The 22,878-nt window shown below is 45.7% G+C and overlaps 1 protein-coding gene across 7 annotated transcripts in view; it reads right to left on the minus strand.

Annotated features, from left to right (window-relative positions):
* The window catches only part of SPECC1 (sperm antigen with calponin homology and coiled-coil domains 1), a 221,990-nt gene that overhangs the window by 54,554 nt on the left and 144,558 nt on the right, over nucleotides 1-22,878 (minus strand). For all 7 annotated transcript variants that reach the window (XR_006608242.1, XM_004779879.3, XM_045085435.1 and 4 more), the window contains 4 exons: nucleotides 22,697-22,797; nucleotides 18,455-18,536; nucleotides 14,804-14,960; nucleotides 10,110-10,212 (listed from right to left, as the gene is read on the minus strand). Coding sequence is in view for 6 of the 7 variants with exons in the window: in XM_004779879.3 (XP_004779936.1) it covers nucleotides 10,110-10,212; nucleotides 14,804-14,960; nucleotides 18,455-18,536; nucleotides 22,697-22,797 (443 nt within the window). In the remaining variant the exon portion in view is untranslated. The remainder of the gene's footprint in view (nucleotides 1-10,109; nucleotides 10,213-14,803; nucleotides 14,961-18,454; nucleotides 18,537-22,696; nucleotides 22,798-22,878) is intronic.

The raw sequence follows: 22,878 nt of genomic DNA on the forward strand, positions 1-22,878 counted from the left end.
CTTGCAAAAATAGGTAAATTAAAACTTTCAAAAAAATAAAGATTCTCTCTTTCACTGTGCCCCGCCCCCTTGCTTGCTTGCTCTAAAAATTTTTTTTTATAATTATCATGCCTGTTAGTGCTTACAATTTTTTAAATTTACATGGAGTTCACCATATTGAGCTCAAGGCCCAGCAGCCATGAAGGCAGTCAGAGCCTGCACTGTAGGGAAGGTCTTCAAAGCTCTGGGAAGTCAGGATGATCACTAATTCCCTTGGAGACCAGGGAGGAATGCAAGGGAACACCCAGAGCAAAGGTGTGTATGACTTAAGATGTCACCAACCACTTCTCCCTGAGCAAAGGCCAAGCTACCATTCCTCCTTTTGTGCTTCAACTCCCACTCAGGAGCCCTGAGCCCCATTTCCACTGGGAATGAACCCACGATCCACTCTCCAGTCGGTCCCAACCCACCTAGTACCTTGCCCGCTGTCGTGCCCAGCCAGCGTCCCAACCCTCTAACACATCAGGCTGCTTTCTGCCCCAACCTCTCGCTCTCACAGTTCCCTCTGCCTGTCCACTGGGCTGGCTCTTCCTGTCATCCTGCGCTGAGGGAACACGACATCCTTGGACAGCCCTTCCTGATCTAGGGTGCCCTCCACCCCGTCACCCTCCACTGTCCTGCTCCACACACTCCTTCGGCCTGTTCCCCTGGCCCTTCTCTTCTCTTTCTTTGTTGTCTGCCCCCCTTTGCTGTGGGTCTAGACCTGGCTGCTGAACACAGTAAGGAGCGGGCGTTTGGTATATATTTGCTGAGACTACGCATGTTTTCATAAAATCAGTTTGGTGACTCCCACACCCCAACCTTGGACGAAAACTAGTCTGATGGTTTAAATTCACCTGACTGTCCCGGGTCATCGTCAGAAGTGTCCCCGCAATGTTCTCCCAGAAACTGCCAGGAGCCCTCTGAACCACTCTGGTAAAGTGACAGCAACACCCAGTTCCTAATGACCGCAGCCAGGTCCTATCAGGGCTTCACACCTCACTCCTCCGTCTCAGTGCTTGGGAAATAAAATAAGCCACTAAAAATTTGATGCAGCCTCGGTTTAAAATGAAAAGATTAAATGTGAATCACAATACTACGTGATGGGATGATTTGGGAAAAAAAACTGTACTGCTGACAACTAGATTTTCTTACTAAACTGCATTACTTAAATTATCTTAGTAAAGATAAGAAAGAGATAATTAGATGATATTTACACACCAGGGACTAGAGAAGCATCGGGAAGAAAAACCCTAGAAAGGGCAAAGGTCTTTTTTTTTTTAAAAAAATATATATATATATATATTTTTTTAAATTTATTTGTTTGTCAGAGAGAGAGAGAGAGCGCGAGAGTGAGCACACGCAGACAGAGAGGCAGGCAGAGAGAGAGAAGCAGGCTCCCTGCTGAGCAAAGAGCCCGATGTGGGACTCCATCCCAGGACGCTGGGCTCATGACCTGAGCCGAAGGCACCTGCTTAACCAACTGAGCCACCCAGGCATCAAAAGGGCAAGGTCTTAAGGGAATTGGAACCCATGGGGCTCTTGTCGCTGTCAGAAATGACGTCCTGACAAGGGGAAGGAGCTCCCCCGAGCTATTCAACTATTCCAAAAGCTTCTGGTTTGATCTCTCAGGAATTAAAGCCTTTTCCTCTGAAGGACAGTCTGGCAACACAGCTTACAAGGGAGGGTACAGGATATTTACCAACATACAGAACACGTTATCAGAAGACGAAGGTTCACTTGAGCAAGAAATGAACTCAAGACTTAATGATAAATAACCCACTGCTCTTTCCATATGTGCTGGTTTTCTCATTTGTCAGAAAACTTCAGAATCTTTGGGTCTAGCGTTACAGTTTGACACAGCAGTGCCTCTAGCAAATCCAAATCCACCTATGAAAGCTTGTTCTCCCTCACATCTTGGGCCAAAGGGAACTTTCTAGCGCTAAGGTGTGGGAAGTGCTGAGGTCTTACCAATACCCAGAAAACAGTATGGGAGGGGGGCTCCCCGCAGTTGTGAAGTCAACCACTTGGGCGCTGTAGTGTCCTCTGCCATTGCTGTCCCTGTCCTGGAGCCCTCGGGCCTCAGCAAGGCTAAGGATGGTCATTGTACTGGACCTTCTCCCCTCCCTCCACTGAGGGACCTGTCCTGGGTGAGTGAGTGGAATTCAGCTGTAAATCTTTGCACGGGCCTCGCCCCTCCCAAGAAGCGTGAGGAGGCACAGCCACCGCACAAGTCTGCAGGTGTTACCCTGGCTATGTTCCTAGGGCCCTGCTGTGTCCTGACCAGTGAGGCCAACCCTGGTGATTCAGTCAAGGTCAAAGGGAAATTTAAAAGGATGAGCTCTGCCAACACCCTGAGTGAACTTTAAGCTTACAAAAGCTGATTCTGGCCCAGGGCCTCAAGGGAAGAGCCCCACTGAGCTAATAATAAGTGGGTGTTGTTTCCACCACTAAATCTGTACTAAATCACAGCAAGGGAAAACTAAAAGAGTGGAGTGGCTGGGACCACAAGGTAACAGAGAATCCCACAGTTTCTTCCTCAGGTCAGACTATTTACTTTTCCTAGATGATTAACCCGCAATGTCTGTTCAGGACATTTGTGTTCCTGTGGTTCCTGTCCGTTGATGCTTCTAATTTTTTACAACACACAGGCTTTTGGCAAGTTGAGATCCAGAACCGAAAGGGTTTTCTTTTTTCCTTCCTTCCTTCTTTCCTTCTTTTCCCTTCCTTCCTTTCTCTCTCTTTTTCTTTCTTTCTTGATTTTACTTATTTGACAGAGAGAACACAAGCAGGGGGAGCAGCAGAGAGAGAGCCAGATGCGGAGCTCAATCCCAGGATGATGGGATCATGACCAGAGCCAAAGGCAGACGCTTAACCAACTGAGCCACCCAGGCACCCCCACAATAAGAGTTTTCTTAGGCAGAGGTGAGACTCTCAGATCTGAGGCTCTCAAAGCTGCGGGCACTCAAGAATGGCCTGAGGCCCAGGACCCCCGCCGGGGCTACTGCTATTCCTGAGATCTAGGGTCAGGTCCGGCATATATACTGCATAAACGTTCCTCGGTGCCTTAATGAGTAGTCAGCACTGACAACTGGGCCTGGTGGCAGCATTCTAAGACACCCTCACCATCTCCACTACCTGGTGTTTCTTCCATGATCTGTTAGGTCACTTGGCAAAGGGATTTGACAAACGGAATTAAGCTTGCTAATGAGCCAGCCCTAAAACAGGGAGATTTCCTGGGTGGGCCTAACCTTATCACATGAGGCTTTATTTATTTAGAAAAAAAATTTTTCTTTTTTAAAAGATTTTATTTATTTATTTGACAGCCAGAGATCACAAGTAGGCAGAGAGGCAGGCAGAGAGAGAGAGAGGAGGAAGCAGGCTCCCTGCTGAGCAGAGAGCCCAACATAGGGCTCGATCCCAGGACCCTGGCATCATGACCTGAACCCAAGGCAGAGGCCTTAACCCACGGAGCCATCCAGGCACCCCTAGAAAACAATTTTTTTTTTTTTAAGATTAAAAAAAAAAATTTATTTACTTGACAGAGAGAGATCACAAGCAGGCAGAGAGGCAGGCAGAGAGAGGAGGAAGCAGACTCCCTGCTGAGCAGAGAGCCCGATGCGGGACTCGATCCCAGGACTCTGAGATCATGACCCAAGCCGAAGGCAGTGGCTTAACCCACTGAGCCACCCAGGCACCCCTAGAAAAAAATTTTTTAAGGATTTTATTTAATTGAGAGAGAGAGAAAGAACACAAGTGAGGGGAATGGAAGGCAAAGAGAGAATAGGGCTCCCCCCTGAGCAGGGACCCCCAACGTGGAGCTCGATTTCGGGCTCCTGAGATCATGACCTGAGCTGAAGGCAGACATCTAACCCAGTGAGCCACTCAGGCATCCTGAGGCTTTATTTAAAGCAGAGTTTTCTCAGGCTGGAGGCAGAAGTCAGAGATCCAAAGCATCCACATGAGCGGGATGTGATGGCCGCTGGTGACTGAGGAGGAAAGGGGCCATGTGGAAAGAATCTGACCAGCCTCCAGCTGCTGAGTATGACCCTGGCTGACACCCGCAAGAAAGTGGGGGGGGGGGGCTGGGTCTTAGAACCACAGGGAACCTGTCACCGGCCTGAGAAGCACCTGGTGGGTTCTTTCCCCGAGCCGCCTCCAGGTGAGAACACTGCTCAGCAGACACCCGATTTCCAGCTACATCGTGCTGGACCTCGGACCTCTAAAAACTGTGAACTCATAAACAGGTGTTTTAAGTCCCTGAGCCTGGGACTTAGTTACACAGCAAAAGAGAAGTACACCAGTGACTTTGAAAGCAATGCAAATAGCTGACCACTTCTAGCCAAACTATTTTTAAATTCTATCTCCCGTAGGAGGGGATATAAATATCATGGTACATTGGGACGCCTGGGTGGCTCAGTTGGTTAGATGACTGCCTTCGGCTCAGGTCATGATCCTGGAGTCCTGGGATCGAGTCCCGCATCGGACTCCCAGCTCCATGGGGAGTCTGCTTCTCTCTCTGACCTTCTCCTCGTTCATGCTCTCTCTCACTATCTCTCTCTCAAGTAAATAAATAAAATCTTTAAAAAAAAAAAAATAAAATAAATAAATAAATAAATATCATGGTACATATTTCTTGCCTCTAGAACACTAATCTAATGCTCTAATTTGACATTTGAAGTCTGAGGCCACTAAAACCTTAAAACTCAGCCCATTAAAACATGATAAAAGTTATGGATTTCAGCTTTGGAGAGGTAGGTGAGATGCAGGTAACTACCACCTCTGCCCTCCACCAATTAATCACCAGGGTTGACCACACTGGCAAGGCACAGCAGGGCCCTAGGAACAGAGCCAGGGTGAGACCTGCAGACTTGTGCGGTGGCTGTGCCTCCTCACGCTTCTTGGGAGGGGCGAGGCCCGTGCAGAGATGTACAGCTGAATTCCACTCACTCATCCAGGACAGGTCCCTTCGTGGAGGGAGGGGAGAAGGTCCAGTACAATGACCATCCTTAGCCTTGCTGAGGCCCGAGGGCTCCAGGACAGGGACAGCAATGGCAGAGGACACTGCAGCGCCCAAGTGGTTGACTTCACAACTGCGGGGAGCCCCCCTCCCATACTGTTTTCTGGGTATTGGTAGGACCTCAGCACTCCCGAGGCCTTAGCGCTAGAAAGTCCCGGTTTCCTTGCTGGCTATCAGCCAGGGACCTCTCTCGGCTCCTGATGGGCCCCCTTGACCTTCAAGCCCACCAATGGTGCAATGAATCCTTATGATGCTTCAGAGGAAACGCCAGTTTTTAAAGGGTTCATGTGTTAGGTCTACCCAGACCACCTCCCTTTTGCCATATGTGGGGAGGAAATTATTTAAGGGAGAGGGTCACCTGGGGTCATTCTTAGAATTCTGCCTATCACCGCCACCATCTTGTCTTCTGGCCCCCTAGAGAACCCGAAAAAGGGGTTCTCTACATGAGAGATGCAAATTTCTGTCATAACCCCAAAGAAGGAATTAAAGGCAGATTAAAAAAGGGAGATGTAGGGTTCCACGGGTCCGACCTATCCTGGGCTTGGGATATAGTTCCCAGGCAGCCTGTGGACCGAGAGTAATTTGCAAGGGCTTCCTGGAACCCTGATTCTAAAAAGAAAATCCACGGAAATGTGAGTGGAGTAGAATGTCTAGAACGGTCTCCTCTTTGCTTAGAGCCACTTGGGGCTCAGAGCAGGCCTCACTCTGGACTGACTGCGTGTTCATGTCCCCACTGAATCTCAGTTCTGGGGCTACCTCAAGACACCCAAAGCTGAACCTGGGACTTTGCAGAGGGTCTGACCCACCGTTCTACCTTTTCAGAGCTGCCACCGTGTGTTACTTAAATTCCAGAGGATGCAGTTGCTTAGGTAACGATGTTTTCTCATTCTGACCTTCCAGGCTTAGAACCTGGTGTGGGATGGATAAACCTTGATGAAAAGATGCAAGTCTTCCCCTCCATCAGGGAAAGTGAGCCATGGCTCATGTGTCACCTCCCTGGCCTTCGTAAGATGGTGGCATCGTCCACACACCTGGCACTCCTAAGCCTCCTACACAGACCTTTCTCCACAGTACACTCTAGTACGTATCTTACTTTTTTATCAGAATCATCGGTCCGTGTGAAGATGGAAGCTCCATGAGAGCAGAAATTCTGCCTGTTTTCTTTTCTTTTTTAAAGATTTTATTTATCGGGCGCCTGGGTGGCTCAGTGGTTAAGCCTCTGCCTTCGGCTCGGGTCGTGATCTCAGGGTCAGCAGGGAGCCTGCTTCCTCCTCTCTCTCTCTGCCTGCCTCTCTGCCTACTTGTGATTTCTCTCTGTCAAATAAATAAATAAAATCTTTAAAAAAAAAATAAAGATTTTATTTATCCATTTGACAGACAGAGATCACAAGTAGGCAGAGGCAGGCAGAGAGACAGAGGGAAGCAGAGAGGTTGATGCGTGGCTCGATCCTAGGACCCTGGGATCATGACCTGAGCCAAAGACAGAGGCTTTAACCCACTGAGTCACCCACACACTCCTCTGCCTATTTTCTTCACTGCTGATGTCCCAGAACTGAAAATACAAGGGGACACCAAACAGATCCCTCCCTAAAAAGCCACTGAATTAATATATGGAAAGTTTTGACAGAACCCAATGTGCTATACTCTGATGGGCTGAAAAGAAAGTTCTTTCAAGTGAAAATATACATGGCTACTGCCTTTTTTTTTTTTTTTTTTTTAGCAGAATTGTCTGAGTTTTCTACAATTTACTTTTGGCTTCCTGAGTCAGAGAGAACAATCTTTAGAAGGCTTAAGAGGCATCTCAGACAAATAGGTCTAGACAGAGGATATTTTGCAAGGAGTAAATAAATCAGACACATATGACTTATGTTTCCCTTTAAATTTACAGAGATTTAATGACAAATTAAAAAAAAATACTCTTCAGGCAGAATGAGTTTTGGGTTTCATCAAGCGTAACATGCTTTGAGAACTTGTACAAGACGTTCACAAAACAAAACATCACTATGGCAGGAAATATAATTCTCGTTCTTATGATGGCAAATAGCCAATTGTATAATCCTCCCCTGCATTCTAATTATAATAACACTCCATGCCAAAGGACCAATTCCTTCTGGAAATTTTCATTGTCTCTTTGTGTCCATCTAGCACTTTCCTCAATCCACTTCTGTAAGGTGGGGAAATGATAGCTCAGTCAAGTGGCCATGACCGTGTGCGGCTCAGCCAGGGCCACCCTTACTTGTTCCTGGCCTTTCTGAGGCCACCCCTATATCCCTTACCCTAAAGCCTCTCAGAATCAGCTTTCTCTCCCCCACTCCTTAAGCTTCTCCATTTCCTCAGCAACGTGGCTGTCATTGGGGTGGCCTGCCTTTACAGGGTGGTTTTGACCCTCAGAGTGGGCTGAAGCAGGGGCTCAGAGAGCAGCTAAAGGAGAAAACAATGCACTGGAAGCAAAGCTTATACTCTGGCGGTCTTTCTTACTGGCCACTAACCCAACTAATTTTTTTCTCTTTCTATTTTAGCAGACACTGGGGGGGGGGGAGGGGAAGGTCATGTCAAAGATACAAAACACTTCTATTCTTGGGTAGAATCTGATTTTAAGACCCTTGACTCCTGCTATTACAAAGACAATCCCAGTCCTGCTGCCGCTCAAGTATCTGGGCCTGGCTCCTGGCCGAGGCCTTGTTTTCTTGCTCGGGTCTTTCTTTCTCTGTCCCCGACACCCTCAAAGCTTAAGGTTGGGGAAGGAGTGTTGGGGTACCAGAATCTTCAGAATTTTTAGCAAAGTTGGGCAAAGGTGTGGGAAAGCAGGGCCTGCGTGGAGAGAAGGGAGGAGATGACAAGTTTATTTTGATTACTTAACATTTATTTATTTATTTAAGTCATCTCTGCACCCAAAGTGGGGCTCAAAGTCATGACCCCTTGATCGAGAGTCACATGCTCTACTGACTGAGCTAGTCAGGTGCCCTGGAGATGGCATTTTTAAAGAGGGTTGCTATTTAATGGGAAAGGGAACACAATCCAACTTACAGAAGAAAACACTGGAGAATATTTTTGTGTCCTTGGAACAGACAAAGATTTCTGAAATAGGACGCAGAAAGCACTAGCCACTGGGAAAAGATGGATAAATGAGACGTCATTAAAATGAAAGACTTCGTTCAACAAAAAAGCAAAAATTCAAGCCACTGTGGGAGCAGACATTTGCAATACCTCTATTTGACAAAGGATGGATGTCTAGAATATCTTAAGAGCTCCCAAAAGCAACCAGAGAAAGAGAGACAATCTGATTTTATTCTACCTTTTTTTTTAAAAGGTTTTTTTTCTTTTTAATTTTTTTTTTAAAAGATTTTATTTATTTATTTGTCATAGAGAGAGAAGCGAGAGCAAGCACAGGCAGACAGAGTGGCAGGCAGAGGCAGAGGGAGAAGCAGGCTCCCTGCCAAGCAAGGAGCCCGATGTGGGACTCGATCCCAGGACGCTGGGATCATGACCTGAGCTGAAGGCAGCCGCTTAACCAACTGAGCCACCCAGGCGTCCCAAGGTTTTATTTTTTTAAAAAGGTTTTATTTATTTATTTGACAGAGGGAGAGAGAGATCACAAGTAGGCAGAGAGGCAGGCAGAGAGAGGGGGAAGCAGGCTCCCCGCTAAGCAGAGAGTCCAATGCAGGGCTCGATCCCAGGGCTCTGAGATCATGATCCGAGCCCAAGGCAGAGACTTAACCCACTGAGCCACCCAGGCACCCTGACAATCTGATTTTAAGACAGGCAAGAGACCTACAGAGCACATCCTCAAAGAGATTACCCTGATGTCGCCCACTTAGCATGTGGAAAAGTCCTTGGCCTCATTGGCCATCAGGGACGTACAAGTCCCAAGCACAAAGAGATGTCACTACACACTTATGCAAAGACTGGGAGTAATAAGACTGGTGTTGTCGGTGAAAATGCAGAGAAACGATCTCGCCTCTCTTGCTGAGGGCGGGGCGGGGGGAAGCAAACCACACAACTGTTTCAGAAATCTGTTTGGCACAATATGGGCACACCCAATGGTCCAGTAATTTCACTTCTAGGTGTAGATCCAGAAAGAATGAGCGCACCTGTGTTCCGAGAGAAATGCACGAGAACGCACCAGCACCACGTAACGACAGCCCTGAACTGGAAATAACTCATCCATCCAGCAAGAGGGGAAGGGGCAGATAAATAATGGGTGTGATCCCACAACAGGTTCCAAAGGGTGAAGAAAATGAACAAACCAGAGAAGCCTTGATGACTTCGTATCGTAGGGTAAGAGCTGGATGCAGGTATGACAGGTTTTGATTGCATTTATGTAAAGTTCAAGTGCAGGCAAAACTAATACAGCATTTAGGGATGCCTTCTTTTTGCAGAAAACCATGAGGAAAAGACCTGAGGACAGCACTTGCCTTTGGGAGTGGGGAAGGGCTAGGATCAGAAAGTCACACAAAAGGTTTGGGGGAATTGACAATGCTCTGTTTCTGGAAGGGAGTAGTGATGGCCTGGGTTTTCGCGTCATAATGGCCCATGAAACTGTACCTGCTATTTGGTGAATTTTTAACTTTGTATATGATATTTCATAATAACAAAGCTTACACTTCTATCAAGCATTACTTCCTCGTGTAACCTTCCCAGAAGACAAATACTGTCTTGATAAACTGAAACTTTAAACGCAAACAGCTCTAAAGTAACAGAAAAAATGGGGCCTTTGTGTCAATCAGAGGGAGGCACCCTCTTTGGAAAGGTGCTTCAGCCAAGGCTGTCTTCCCTGGACTGAGGCAGCCTGTTGAGCCCATTGCTTGTGGAGACTACATCTCCTCTGAGTAAAGAAAAAGGTGGCCCTTCTGCAGGAGACGCAGACCTCCACTGAGGTCCACGGCTTGTTGGGTGGACTGGCTCTCAGTCCCATTTGGCACCACAGTAAGCCCTACCACCACTGTGGCCTTCCCTAGGAGAACAGAAGGGCAACAATTAGATGCCAAGCATATACATGCACAGGACAAATATGGGCCCAGGATTGCTGCTGCCCAGAGCTGGATGGAGGCTGGCCGACGCTGTCACTCACCTCGTAGCCTTCTGTCTTCTTCTGGCACCATTTCAGGAGAGCGTTACGCTTGGAGCCACCATATTCCCGGGCCAAGGCAGCCAGCGGGTCTCTTCTTTCCACGCTGGTTAGAAAGAAGAGCACAGAGTAAAGAGAAGATGCTAATGTTTAGAAGCCTCAAGTACATATGAGACAAATAACTAGATTAGAAAAGCCAAAGTCTAGGTCAGCCCAGGGAGACTCAAGAGAAACAACCAAATTGGTTGCATTAATAGTGCATTTTACTATGTGTCACGATACGAAAGAAAAATTAATTTGTACTTCTTAGCTATCAGAAGTCTGGAAAGAGGCTGGTTTTGTTTTTGTTTTTGTTTTTTTAAATCTATCTGTTGGCTCTGTCCACCTAGCCCTCAATTGACTTAAGTACAGTGCCATTTTAACTGAAGACGCTATAGAAAAAAAACACTCCACAAGCTTCAAGACTTCACCTTATCTACATAACATATAAAAGGAAGACTGGGGGCACCTGGGTGGCTCAGAGGGTTAAGCCACTGCCCTCGGCTCAGGTCATGATCTTAGGGTCCTGGGATCGAGTCCCGCATTGGGCTCTCTGCTCAGCGGGGAGCCTGCTTCCCTCTCTCTCTCTGCCTGCCTCTCAATCTACTTGTGATTTCTCTCTGTCAAATAAATAAATAAAATCTTTAAAAAAAAAAATAAAAAGGAAGACTGAAAGGGCATTGAAAAACACCAGATTGGCTGGTGCTGATAAGGATATACCAGGTGATCATCAGTAAAAATGACTCAAAACAGGGTCTTTGCACACTCCAAAGGGGGCCATCCTCAGTGTGTGCTACGTTAACTCAATCCTGAGCACCTGCTTAGTCAAAGGAAATGATTTTACTAATTAATCCACAACAGCATTCTAATTCTCAGTTTGCTGTAGACATCTGTTAATCTTTATGCTACCTAAGATTATTCATATACTACCAAGGGATTTAAGACCACACAGCGTCTTCCACAATGACTACTGTAAACCGAGAATTAGATTCCCCCAGCGATGGAACAGCAGGAAGGAGAGCAGGAACGAAACAGCTGATGTATCTCTGGAACATTTACTGTTAATAGGCAATTTATGAGCAAGTGCACCCCCCGAACAGCATGGGGAATAGAGGTGCTGGCCCCACATGCAGCTGAAAACCCACGCACGACTTTTGATTTCCCCTGAACTTAACCACGAATAGCCCACTGGGGACAGGAAGCCTTATTGATAACATACAGTCATGAGCACACATTTTTTAGGTTATATATATTGTACACTACAGTCCTACAATAAAGGAAGCTAGAGAAAGAACATAGTAAGAAAATGATAGAAAGGAGAAAATAAATATATAATACTGTATTGTACTTATCAGAAAGAAATCCACACACGAGTGGACCTGTCCAATTCAAAGCCCATGATATAGGATTCACCCCTAGATGTGTATATCATCAGAGCACATATGCAAAAATGCTCATAGTAGCACTTTTTATACTAAAAAACTGAAAACAATCAAATGTACATCCTCAGGAAAATGGGAGAACAGCGGTATATTCCTACAATGGAACACTGTACAGCAATAAAAACTGATGAATTACAGATGTATGCAGTAACTTGAACAGCAGGAACAATTTTGAAAAAACAAACAAAACACAACATGTGTCCATGTATACAAAATTTTAAACTTAGTAACATATTGTTGATATTGTTTGGGGATACAAGCATCCACTGTGAGAACTGGGAAAGAAAAGCAAAGGATGACATATACCATAGTCAGAGACAGTGGTGGCCCTGGAGTGGGGCAGAGAAGGGGGGGCTGCCAGGAGATTTCAACGGTAATAATAACTTTATTTTCCTCAAACTGGAAGGTCGATATCCAGCAGCATTGTTGTTCTTTATACCTTATACGCATTTTATTGTTACTGTTTTGTAACATTCTGATACTTAATAAAAATACTTTTTAAAAAAAGATTTTATTTATTTATTTGACAGACCGAGATCACAAGTAGGCAGAGAGAGATTGGAAGGGGAAGCAGGCTCCTTGCTGAGCAGAGAGCCCGATGTGGGGCTCAATCCCAGGACACTCGGATCATGACCTGAGCCTAAGGCAGAGGCTTTAACCCAATAAGCCACCCAGGCGCCCTCTTAATAAAAATACTTAAAAAAATATTTTCTTTATTTATTTGAGAGCAAGACAGCGAGCACAAGTGGGGACAGAGGGGGCAGAGGGAGATGCCAACTCCCCCCTGAGCAGGGAGCCCAACACGGGGGTCCATCCAAGGACTCTGGGATCATGACCCGAGCCAAAGGCAGCAGCTTAACTGACTGAGCCCCTTAATAAACCGAAGTGCCCCTTAATAAAAATACTTTAAAAATATTTCTAGGAGTAATGGGATGATTGAGGACCTCAGCCACCTGAATTAAGGTAGAGAGATTTTTTTTTATAAAGATTTTATTTATTTATTTGACAGAGAGAGATCACAAGCAGGCAGAAAGGCAGGCAGAGAGAGAGGAAGGGAAGCAGGCCCCCTGCTGATCAGAGAGCCCGATGCGGGGATCGATCCCAGGACCCCGAGATCATGACCTGAGCCAAAGGCAGCGGCTTAACCCACTGAGCCACCCAGGCGCCCGGTAGAGAGATTTTTAAGAAAATGTCATATTGCATTAAAAATTTTCTTGTGTAATTTGATGGCTGTTTCCCTTGGTATATGGTCGCTGTTAACTATGAAGTTATGGTAACTGTGCCTGTTTGTTACTTCATCGCTGAGAACTTAATTTCTAGGTCTGACAAACTAGGGAAGACTGAAATGCAGGTTTAGAAAAGAGCTTCTGTATCCATGGATGACCACAACACTAACAGAACAGGTTTCTTTTTTTTTTTTTTTTAAAGATTTTATTTATTCATTTGACAGACAGAGATAACAAGTAGGCAGAGAAGCAGCCAGAGAGAGAGGAAGGGAAGCAGGCTCCCCACTGAGCAGAGAGCCCGATGTGGGGCTCGATCCCAGGACCCTGGGATCATGACCTGAGCCGAAGGCAGAGGCTTTAACCCACTGAGCCTCCCAGGCGCCCCCAGAACAGGTTTCTTTAAAAAATAATGTTAACTAGATACAACACTCCCTCCAAATTAATAATAATAGGATGAGAACTACCAAAACAAGTGATTTCTATCCTGTCATTTGTTTGTCTCAATGACGTGAATATGAAAATAAAATAACACATTAATCACTAATTTAATCTTTCATGATGAAGGGTAATAATATAAATTGCATATTAACATACACATAGCCTTTTTGTACGTGTTTCTGGCATAAAGAAAAGAGCAGTTTCAGGCTAGCACTAATTCTGGGCCTTAAAAGCAGTTTTGATCACTTAAATCTCCTGTGCATAAACAAGGCTAATATGTAGTATCTGAGGCTTTAAGTTGAATCTCTGAAATGCATGACTTCATCTATTTGGGTTCAAATATACACTACACCCAAAGATCTGCCAAGAGCTGAACTTATTCAGACTTTCATAAAATCCTTTACAATACCCATAATGGTAGTTAGCATGTCCGTCAAGCAGCTGTTACTCCCCAAGCAGCAGCCTGTGAAGGGTTTGACTTTGCAAGGGAAGCACTCAGGAATGTGAGAGGACAGAAGGGAGATGATTCAGGCTGGGCCCTTGTGAGTGGTCGCAGAAGCTCGTGTCAGCTGCAAAGGCTGAGAATGGAAGTGGCGGGTGAGCTGGGGGGGTGCCGAGCCGCAGGGAACGCAGGGAGCAGAACGAGGAGCGTGGGTGGAAGGGTGCATGACAAGTCAGGGGAGGTTTCTGAGAAGGTCGGCACAGGACGCTCTTCCTGTTTTTGAAGATGGACTTCACGTGGAGAAGCCTCGGGAGAGGCGAGGGTGGGGAAGTGGCTGGAGGAGGCTTGCCGGGGCCTGGGGGAGCAGGAACACTGAACAGGGAGAGGTGGCAGAGGCGGGAGCCACGCCAGGCCTCTGGTGGCCACCCTGGCCGTCTCTGTCCTCTCTTTCTCCCCTGCCCTCCCCCTCCCATCACTGCCAGTGTACTTGTGATGCTGACTTCAAAGCGCCCCTCCAATCCTTCCCATATGCACTGTTTCCTGTACCACTACTCAAAATCCAAATACGAATCCCACAAAGTAGTGGTTCCTCCCTGCTTTACCAAAAAGAGTAGAAACCTCTAACCTTGACAATGGAGACCATTCACAAGGTGACCCCAACCTCCCTTTCCAGCGGTGATAATCTGAGCATCTGTCTGCCTCCCCAGGCCATACTAGGAGATGATGATGCGTCTGCCAGGGCTGGTCCTCATGAGGCCCCCAGGACAGTCTAACCAAAGGAAACCACCCCCAGCTCCCTGAATGTTGTGCAGGGCTCCTCACGGGAACCCCCACAGGCCCCTGGCAGAAATGCTGCCCCCCCCTTTCCAGACTTCTTAACCCAACTAATGACCCCTCAAGAGTCTGCATCCACTCTGGTTTCACGGCCCTATTTCACTTTGCACGGTCCTGCTGTCCAGGGCCCACTTCCCATGCTGAAGGCACGTTTTGTGTCTGGTTGTTTTCATTAAGGAAAAATACACATACAAGTAAACTGACCACAGGCGGTGAAACAGAAGGAAGATTACAAGGCCACCAACCCAGTGAGGTCTCACTGTGTAAACGTGATACCTGAGTTTGCTCTGCGGTTTCAAGCCCCCAGTGGACGCACTCAGCAGCCTCGTGTTCCCGAAGCCCAGAGAAGGGGGTCTGCTCAGGGACTCCAGCGAGGGGCTCTTCCGGAGATAAGGGTCCGGTTTCAGGTCCTCACCCCTTCCCTTTAAAAGATCTGTGTGGAGAACAACATAGTCACCTATTCCTAGAAGAGAAAATTCACCTAGAAGCGAAATTTGACTGGTCACCACACCTTCTTCTCAAGTACAACAGAATTCTCATTGGATTCCTAAGTATAAATATATAATAAATTTAAGTTTATAGAGTTAAGTAAAAAAAAACGCACATCGGGACATGGCCTTTTCTAGAGAGGATTCTCCAGGCAGGACTGACTACATAATTCACAGAGACTAATGCCAAATTAGCCCCTCATTCAAAAATTATGAAGAATTTAAAGATGGCACCCTTGGAGCCATGAACCAAAGCCCTTCTACACCCTCAGCACAGGTCCTACCCCGTCAGAGCCAGCCCTGCTCCCAGTAAAGCACTTTGTTTGAACTGACAGGCATCTGAGAGAGAGAGAGCTGGCTGGAAGATACCCAGTGGGATTTTCAAGTCACAGGTGGCAGCAGGCAAAAAGCTGGGTACCAAGAACGGTAACGATTTTACAAGAAAAAAAAGCCATTCCAGTCCTAGGGTCTGGCTGGCTAAAAATAAGCAAACATAAATTCTTTAAAGACTCCTTTTCTGCTGTTCTATTAGGAGTTAAAACAGGTTAATGAAACAGGCAGAATCCTCCGGATGGTATTTCCTGAAGGACCACCAGAGCACAGATCTGGAGAAAACATTGAGAGTATCTGGTTTATACTGACAAAGTAACAGGAGCTCGGAGAACAAGGGTGGTTTGCTCAATGCCACACGACAGGCCTCTGTGACCAGGCTGAACCCACGGTCGCCTCCTATGACACCGTAAATAGTCATGGAAGAAAACATTGCTTGTATGGCTAAGAGCCGCCAATTATGGGTAGCAAAGTGGGGAGTGAGGCTAATGAGCTTGGAAGAGGAGAGGAAAAACAGTGCTTACATCACTAAAGAGAACAACAAAAACAGTGCATTAATCTCCTTTCGGCAGCTTCTGATGACCTCAAAGCTGGCAAGGCTAACCCGAGCAAGCCGTTTTTACCACGTAACCCTTTTTTAGTACAGTAAATAGAATCATCCGCGTAGACAGGTGTGTGGTGGGGCAAAGGGGGGGCACTGACAAGGAATGGTTTACTTTGGGGCAAGAACTACTAGGGTTTGAGCGCCAGATTTAGCTTGTCAATTAAAATGACGGCTTCTTGGGACGCCTGGGTGGCTCAGTTGGTTAAGCAGCTGCCTTCGGCTCAGGTCATGATCCCGGCGTCCTGGGATCGAGTCCCACATCGGGCTCCTTGCTCGGCGGGGAGCCTGCTTCTCCCTCTGCCTCTGCCTGCCATTCTGTCTGCCTGTGCTTGCTCTTTCCCCTCTCTCTCTGATAAATAAATAAAATCTTTAAAAAAAAAAAAAAAAAAAACATTAAAATGACGGCTTCTTCACACAAAAGGCAATGTGGGAGGGACAGAGAAGACACAAATATTGTGACCAAAAGCTCATGTGGTACATAAAGACATGGTTAAAATGGTATGTTTTGTGTTACGGGTATTTTAGCCACAATTACAAAAACAAAACAAAACAAAACAAAACAAAACAAAAATAAGCTTGCCTAGGAATACATCACTGTGCCCGTAACCAAGTTATCCCCGATTTTCCACTACAGAGCAAGTGTAGAGAATGCAAATCAGGCGGGTTTCCAATATTCTGTTTTGACCTCCCTTCCATTTCTAGGAAGGGGGAACTTGTTTGCACAGAAAAAAGAGCCTGCTCTACTGGCTTCACTCACCCTTTCTGGTTTTTTTGTTTGTTTGTTTTTTTCCTCTTATTCTCCTGTCCTTAGACAGTATTTCCTTCTTTATTTATTTAACACACAGAGAGACCACAAGTAGGCAGAGAGGCAGGCAGAGAGAGATGGGTAAGCAGGCTCCTCGCTGAGCAGAGAGCCTGATGCCGGGCTCAATCCCAGAACCCTGAGATCATGACCTGAGCTGAAGGCAGAGACTTAACCCACTGAGCCACCCAGGCACCCCTAGCATTTCCTTCTTCCTCGGAGTCATTATTCTGACTCCAAGTCTTCATATGATAAGCTTTTATCACTTCTTTATGACATTGCTGATCAGAGCAATCCCCTGCCTTGTTACCAGAAGGCAGCATGGTAGAAAGAATCAGAAAAAAATCCCACCCTGGTCCCAGAGCTTTCTCTCTACGCAGTCCGGATTTCTGGCTTTCTTGCCCTGCTAGAGGCACCAGTAAATAATTTGTTTAGAGTTCTTTTCATCTTTTCTGTGGCTTTACAGTAAGGACACAGAGTCCTACACATATAATTCTGAGGCATATACTTGGGACAAGCTTACCCTTCTGCCAATGTCTGCTCTCACAGGTGAACTGAGCAGAAAGGAACAGAAGCTAAGGTCAAGGTCACCCATTCTGCTCAGCCCACAGCCAGCTGCGTTCACTCAGCCCCTGGAGTGAACCTCTGAGGGAGACAGCACTATTTCCAACACAGAGATGAGGAAACCACAGCCCCGGGAGGTAGAATGATGGGGCCAAGAGACAAGCCCAACCCTGTGTGCGCTGCTCTGTAACTGCAGCTTCACACTGGCCACCAGCACTCGAGGCACAGGAGTGACAAAGCGACAGGGAGGATTGTGGATTCCAACCACGGTGTCACCAGCAGGGTCCGGATTTTAAAAAATACCAGAGTAACAACAGGAAGAAGGCCACATTCAAAGGCAAAGACAGCATGAAAAAGGCATATTTTAGGAATTGTGGAAGCAAAGAGACCTTCAGAATCAGATAAGATTTTTTTTTCTAAAAATAGTTACTTCTAAAGATGGTTAAGATATTCTCTTGAGATTCCATAAAAAAACAAACAAAAAACTCCCCAAAGCTAGACATCTCTCCTGAACAGATGCACACTGAGAAGTACAGTGGCAGGAAGTAGGATCTAACATCCAGAACACAGAGTCTTAAATTGTTTGGAATAAATGCCATCAACTATTTTTCTAAGCTCAGTTTCAGGCAAAGAAGAAAAGCAAACCTCACAAAATAAGAGGTCAAACGTATTTGCTGTTTTTTAAAATTTAAAAAAATTTAATTTTTAAAAAATTTTATTTATGTATTTGACAGAGGGAGAGAGAGAGAGATCACAAGTAGGCAGAGAGGCAGGCAGAGAGAGATGGGTAAGCAGGCTCCTCGCTGAGCAGAGAGCCTGATGCGAGGCTCGATCCCAGAACCCTGAGATCATGACCCGAGCTGAAGGCAGAGGCTTAACCCACTGAGCCACCCAGGTGCCCCTGTTTTTTTTTTTTTAAGAGTTTATTCATTTATTTGTCAGAAAGAAAGACAGAGAGAGCACAAGCAGGAGGGAGGAGCAGAGGGAGAGGGAGAAGCAGACTCCCTGCTGAGCAAGGAGCCCTATAAGGACGTGGGGCTTGACCCAGGACTCTGGGATAAGGACCTGAGCCGAAGGCAGACCCTTAACTAACTGAACCACACAGGCATCCCAAAAGTGTTTGCTCCTTAAGGTATTACCTGAGAGGGGAAGGTCTGGAAGATCCAAACGCTGAGTCACACCTTTGCTGGCCGGCCGAACACTGCTGTACGTTGAATGCCTCTAAAAAACCAAAGGGCACACCAGCATGGTGAGCTTGTGACACCTGATACGTAAACATGGTGTGTGTGTGCACGCGTCCATGCAACAGTTCTCAAGCTCATAGGAATCACCAGTGTTAGCTTTTAAAACAACTTATTTTATCAATATTTTTTTAAAAAAAAGAATGTATTTATTCATTTGATGAGGGGTGGGATCGGGAGAGGGAGAAGCAGACTGACTCCCTGCTGAGCAGGGATTTTTTTCCCCCCCATCTCCGCCTTGGGGCTCTGATCTGAGGACCCTGAGATCATGACCTAAGCCGAAGGCAGATGCTTAGCCAACTGAGCCACCCAGGTGCCCCGGGGGTGGGGGGGGACGTAATCATTATTAATCAGCTTTGTGAGTACCTTCCTGGAAAATTCTATGTATATTCTAGGGGGTGGGTAAAAACATGGATTTTTACCGGCCAACAGATATATGGAAACATGCTCAGTATCACTCATCATTGGGGAAGTGCAAATCAAAACCATAGTGATATATCCCCTCACACTTGTTCGGAGGGTCATTATTTTTAAAAAATGAGAGAGAGAGAGAATGACAAGTGTTAGCAAAAATTTGGAAAAATTGGAATTTTTGTGCACCGCTGGCGAGAATGGAAAATGGTGCATCCACTATAGAAAATAGTAGGGAAGTTCTTCAAAAAATTAAAAATAGAGCTCCTGTACCACCCAGTAGTCCCACTTCTGGGCTTATACCCCAAACAACTGAAAACAGAATCCAGAAGAGATGTTTTGCACGCCCATGTTCCTGGCAGCATTACAATAGCCAAGAGCTCAGAACAAACTACCCGTCCATGGACAGATGAATGGGATAAAAAAAAACGCAGTCTGTATGCACAATGGAATATTAATCAGTCTTAAAAAGAAGGAAATCCTGAACAAATCTGGGAGGACGGTACTGTCAGGTTGGGCGGGACCACATCTGTGGTAGCAGGAGCCTAAAGTGGCTGCTGTGTTTTGACAGAAGCAGTAGTTCTAGGCAAGCCCTTAGAGAAAGACTTGCCAGAAATAGAAGTTCCTTTCACCGACCAACTTTGAGATGTTTTGGGAACCTTTCTTGGAAGCGCAGTGGACACCAGAGCTCTCCCTGTATTCAGTTCCTTTCTGCGGGATGGGATGGGCTAGAGTGATTTCCGGTATCTGGAAGCTAAGGGTGATTGATATGTTCTCCTGCGGGAAGAACTTCTTAAGTGGGCGAAACCCATGGAAGGAATTTCCCTGTACTGTTTTTGCAGGAAGGTGCATCAACAGAGGAGTGTTTAAACAGATCACCGCATGCCACACAGCCTTTAAGAAGAATGCATTATTTCTCCAAACACTGACAGTTGAAGATGTCTCTGGTATATTCCTTCATTCATTCAACAAATATTTATTGAGCTTCTACTGTGATATGACTGTGTGCCAGCCACTGTTGCAGACAAGAGGTATAACAGCAAGCAAAACCTCTCTCTGTGCTGGATGTAGAGTTTATTTAAGATTCCCTCTCTTTCCCTCTCCTGCCTCTCCCCCTGCTCACATGTGCACACAATGCGCCCACTCTCTCTCTTTAAAAAAAAAAAAAATCCGTGCCCTCAGGGACTACATTCCAATGACAAGTGAAATGAGTCCGTGTCTGAATAATGTGCAGTGTAATCCAATTTATGAAACTTTCTCTTCCTCCCTACACACACACACATTTTATGAAAGAAAAACACCTAGAAGGATACACAACAAGCCATAAACAGTGGTGATTTCTGGGGCTAGGGAGCAAGAGAGAGTTCTTAACTCATTCTTTCTCTCTCTCTCTCTCTTTTTTTTTTTTTTTGAGATTTATTTATTTGAGGGAGTGAGACAGAGATAGCCAGAAGAGACCATGAGCAGAGAAGCGAGGGAGAAGCAGGCTCCCCACTGAGCAGGGAGCCTGATGTGAAGTTCGATCCCAGGACTCTGGGATCATGACCTGAGCTGAAGGCAGAGGCTTAACTGACTGAGCCACTCTGGTGTCCCTAATGCATTCTCTTTTCAAGTGACTAGAGCAATATGACAGTAATCTAAGATTAACAGAGGTCAGAATGATGGCTACATTAACAGATTACCCACTGGGTGGTGGCAGGAGAGGGCCTTACTGATTCAATGAAGATGCTTTATCTTGGTGTTAGGTATATGGATATATACAGAAACATTCAAGCTGTATATATTTAAAAGGCGTGTGCTTTACTTTATACATGAATCAGAGCCGGTGGTGTGCACCTGCTCACAAGGGCCAATTATTAAATCTTCAGGAATTTTGCAAGCTAGTTTTCAACATGGCCCCTATTAAGATTAAATTATATTATAAGCAAAAGTAATAAATACTCAAAACTCTCTGCTTACTATTTATTAGTCTTCCCACGATGACTGGGTTTACTTACACTTACTCCACCTGTTTTCTAGAAATACGTGATAAATGTCTCTTCTCAACTCCACGTTCACTGACGTCACGGAGCTAGCTGGATGCTGGCGACAATCGGAATACAAACCCAGGCTTTTACTCCCTGGCAAGAAGCCAGCTGTTAAATGTTTTGTCAGCAATCTTGTGTGTGTAGCTCAATGAATTTAAATCAAAATGAAGCATGATCTGTTTCAGTTTCATTAAAAAACTCAGTGATTATTAGAATATAAGTAATTGCTTTACTTGGTTTTACATAAGAAGTACAAGGTATCTTCCAGGGCAAAAAAGTTAAAAAAAAAAAAAAGAAAAAGAAAAATTGAAAAGATCCCAAACAACAGGGGCGCCAGGGTGGCTTCAGTCATTAGGTGTCTACCTTCGGCTCAGGTCATGGTCCCAAAGTCCTGGGATTGAACCCCGCATGGTCCCAAAGTCCTGGGATTGAACCCCGCTTGGCAGGAAGCCTGCTTCTCCCTCTCTGGCTCTCCTGTGCTTGTGATCTCTCTCTCACTGTGTCTCTCTGTCATAAATGAATAAAATCTTAAAAATAAGGGGAGAGGGACATGCCTGGGTGGCTCAGTGGGTTAAGCCTCTGCCTTTGACTCAGGTCATGATCGCAGGGTCCTGGGATCGAGCCCCACATCGAGCTCTCTGCTCAGTGGGGAGTCTGCTTCCCCCTCTTTCTGCTTGCCTCTCTGCTTACTTGTGATCTATCTCAATGTCCAAAAAAAAAAAAAAAAATCCCAAACAACATACACTGGCTGCTAAGGACACCAAAAAAGGGTACTTGTGAATGACATTGCCCTTGGCTCAGCAGGAGCTGCTGAATGTTATTATAACATGGAAAGTCTCAGTCTTAAAAAATGCCAAGAGGGGCGACTGGTTGGCTCCGTCAGTGGAGCGTGCGACTCTTGATCTAGGGGTTGTGAGCTCCCAGGTTGGGTGTGGAGATTACTTAAAAATAAAATCTTAAAATAAAAAAAAGAAAAGAAAATGCCAAGAGGCCAAGAAGCTCTGGTCTAGAACCTTCAGAATATGTCAAAGGTGACACAGATTGCCCAGTGAACTCTAAGAATTTATAAATCGTAAACATTTTCTCTCTCTGGGGTGCTTTAAAAACAAAATAAAACACTTCCTTGAAAAAAATATCTAGTTCAATATCCACTTTTGGTAAAAAAATATAATCTTCATTGAACTGACAACTTCAGATGTATCTTATGGGGAACAAAATGTCATTAACAAATCGTATGAGGTTTATATGGTGTCTCTCTCAGAACTTTATTAAGCCTCAAACTGTAATTTTTTTAAAAAAGATTTTATGTATTTATTTGAGAGAGGGAGGGAGAGAGAGAGAGGGGGAGAGCACTAGCATGCACAAGCCACAGGGGGAGGAGGGAGGGTAGAGCAGAGGCAGAGGGAGAAGCAGATTCCCTACTGAACAGAGAGCGTGATGTGGGGTTCGATCCCAGGACCCAGAGATCATGACCTGTGCCAAAGGCAGACACTTAACTGACTGAGCCACCCAGGCACCCATCAAAATCACAATTTTTCAATGGAAGTTTCGCTATTACTATTCATGGTTTATTAAAAATGATGTTCAATATGCCTCAAAAATACACCAAGTGGTTTTCACTTCTTGTTTCCTGAGCATGAGCCAGCATCATGGGCCCTCGTGGCCTGGACCACCACCCACACATCCAAGACCCTCAAAATACCTGCATTGGGGAGACAGCAGCAGCGGGAGCAGTCCTTACTGGAATCCCACTCAGGGGACTTCTGGGGGCTTTATGGACAGAAATATTCTGTCCGGCTCCACCTGCCAAGAAAAGAAATGGGAACATTTCTATGTAGTTTCAGTTCCAAGTAGCAAAGAGTAGTTCCTGATTTGTTCTTATAA

Source organism: Mustela putorius, unplaced genomic scaffold (assembly GCF_011764305.1).
Source record: "Mustela putorius furo isolate JIRA1106 unplaced genomic scaffold, ASM1176430v1.1 tig00000867_pilon_pilon_pilon, whole genome shotgun sequence".
Lineage (NCBI taxonomy): Eukaryota > Metazoa > Chordata > Mammalia > Carnivora > Mustelidae > Mustela > Mustela putorius.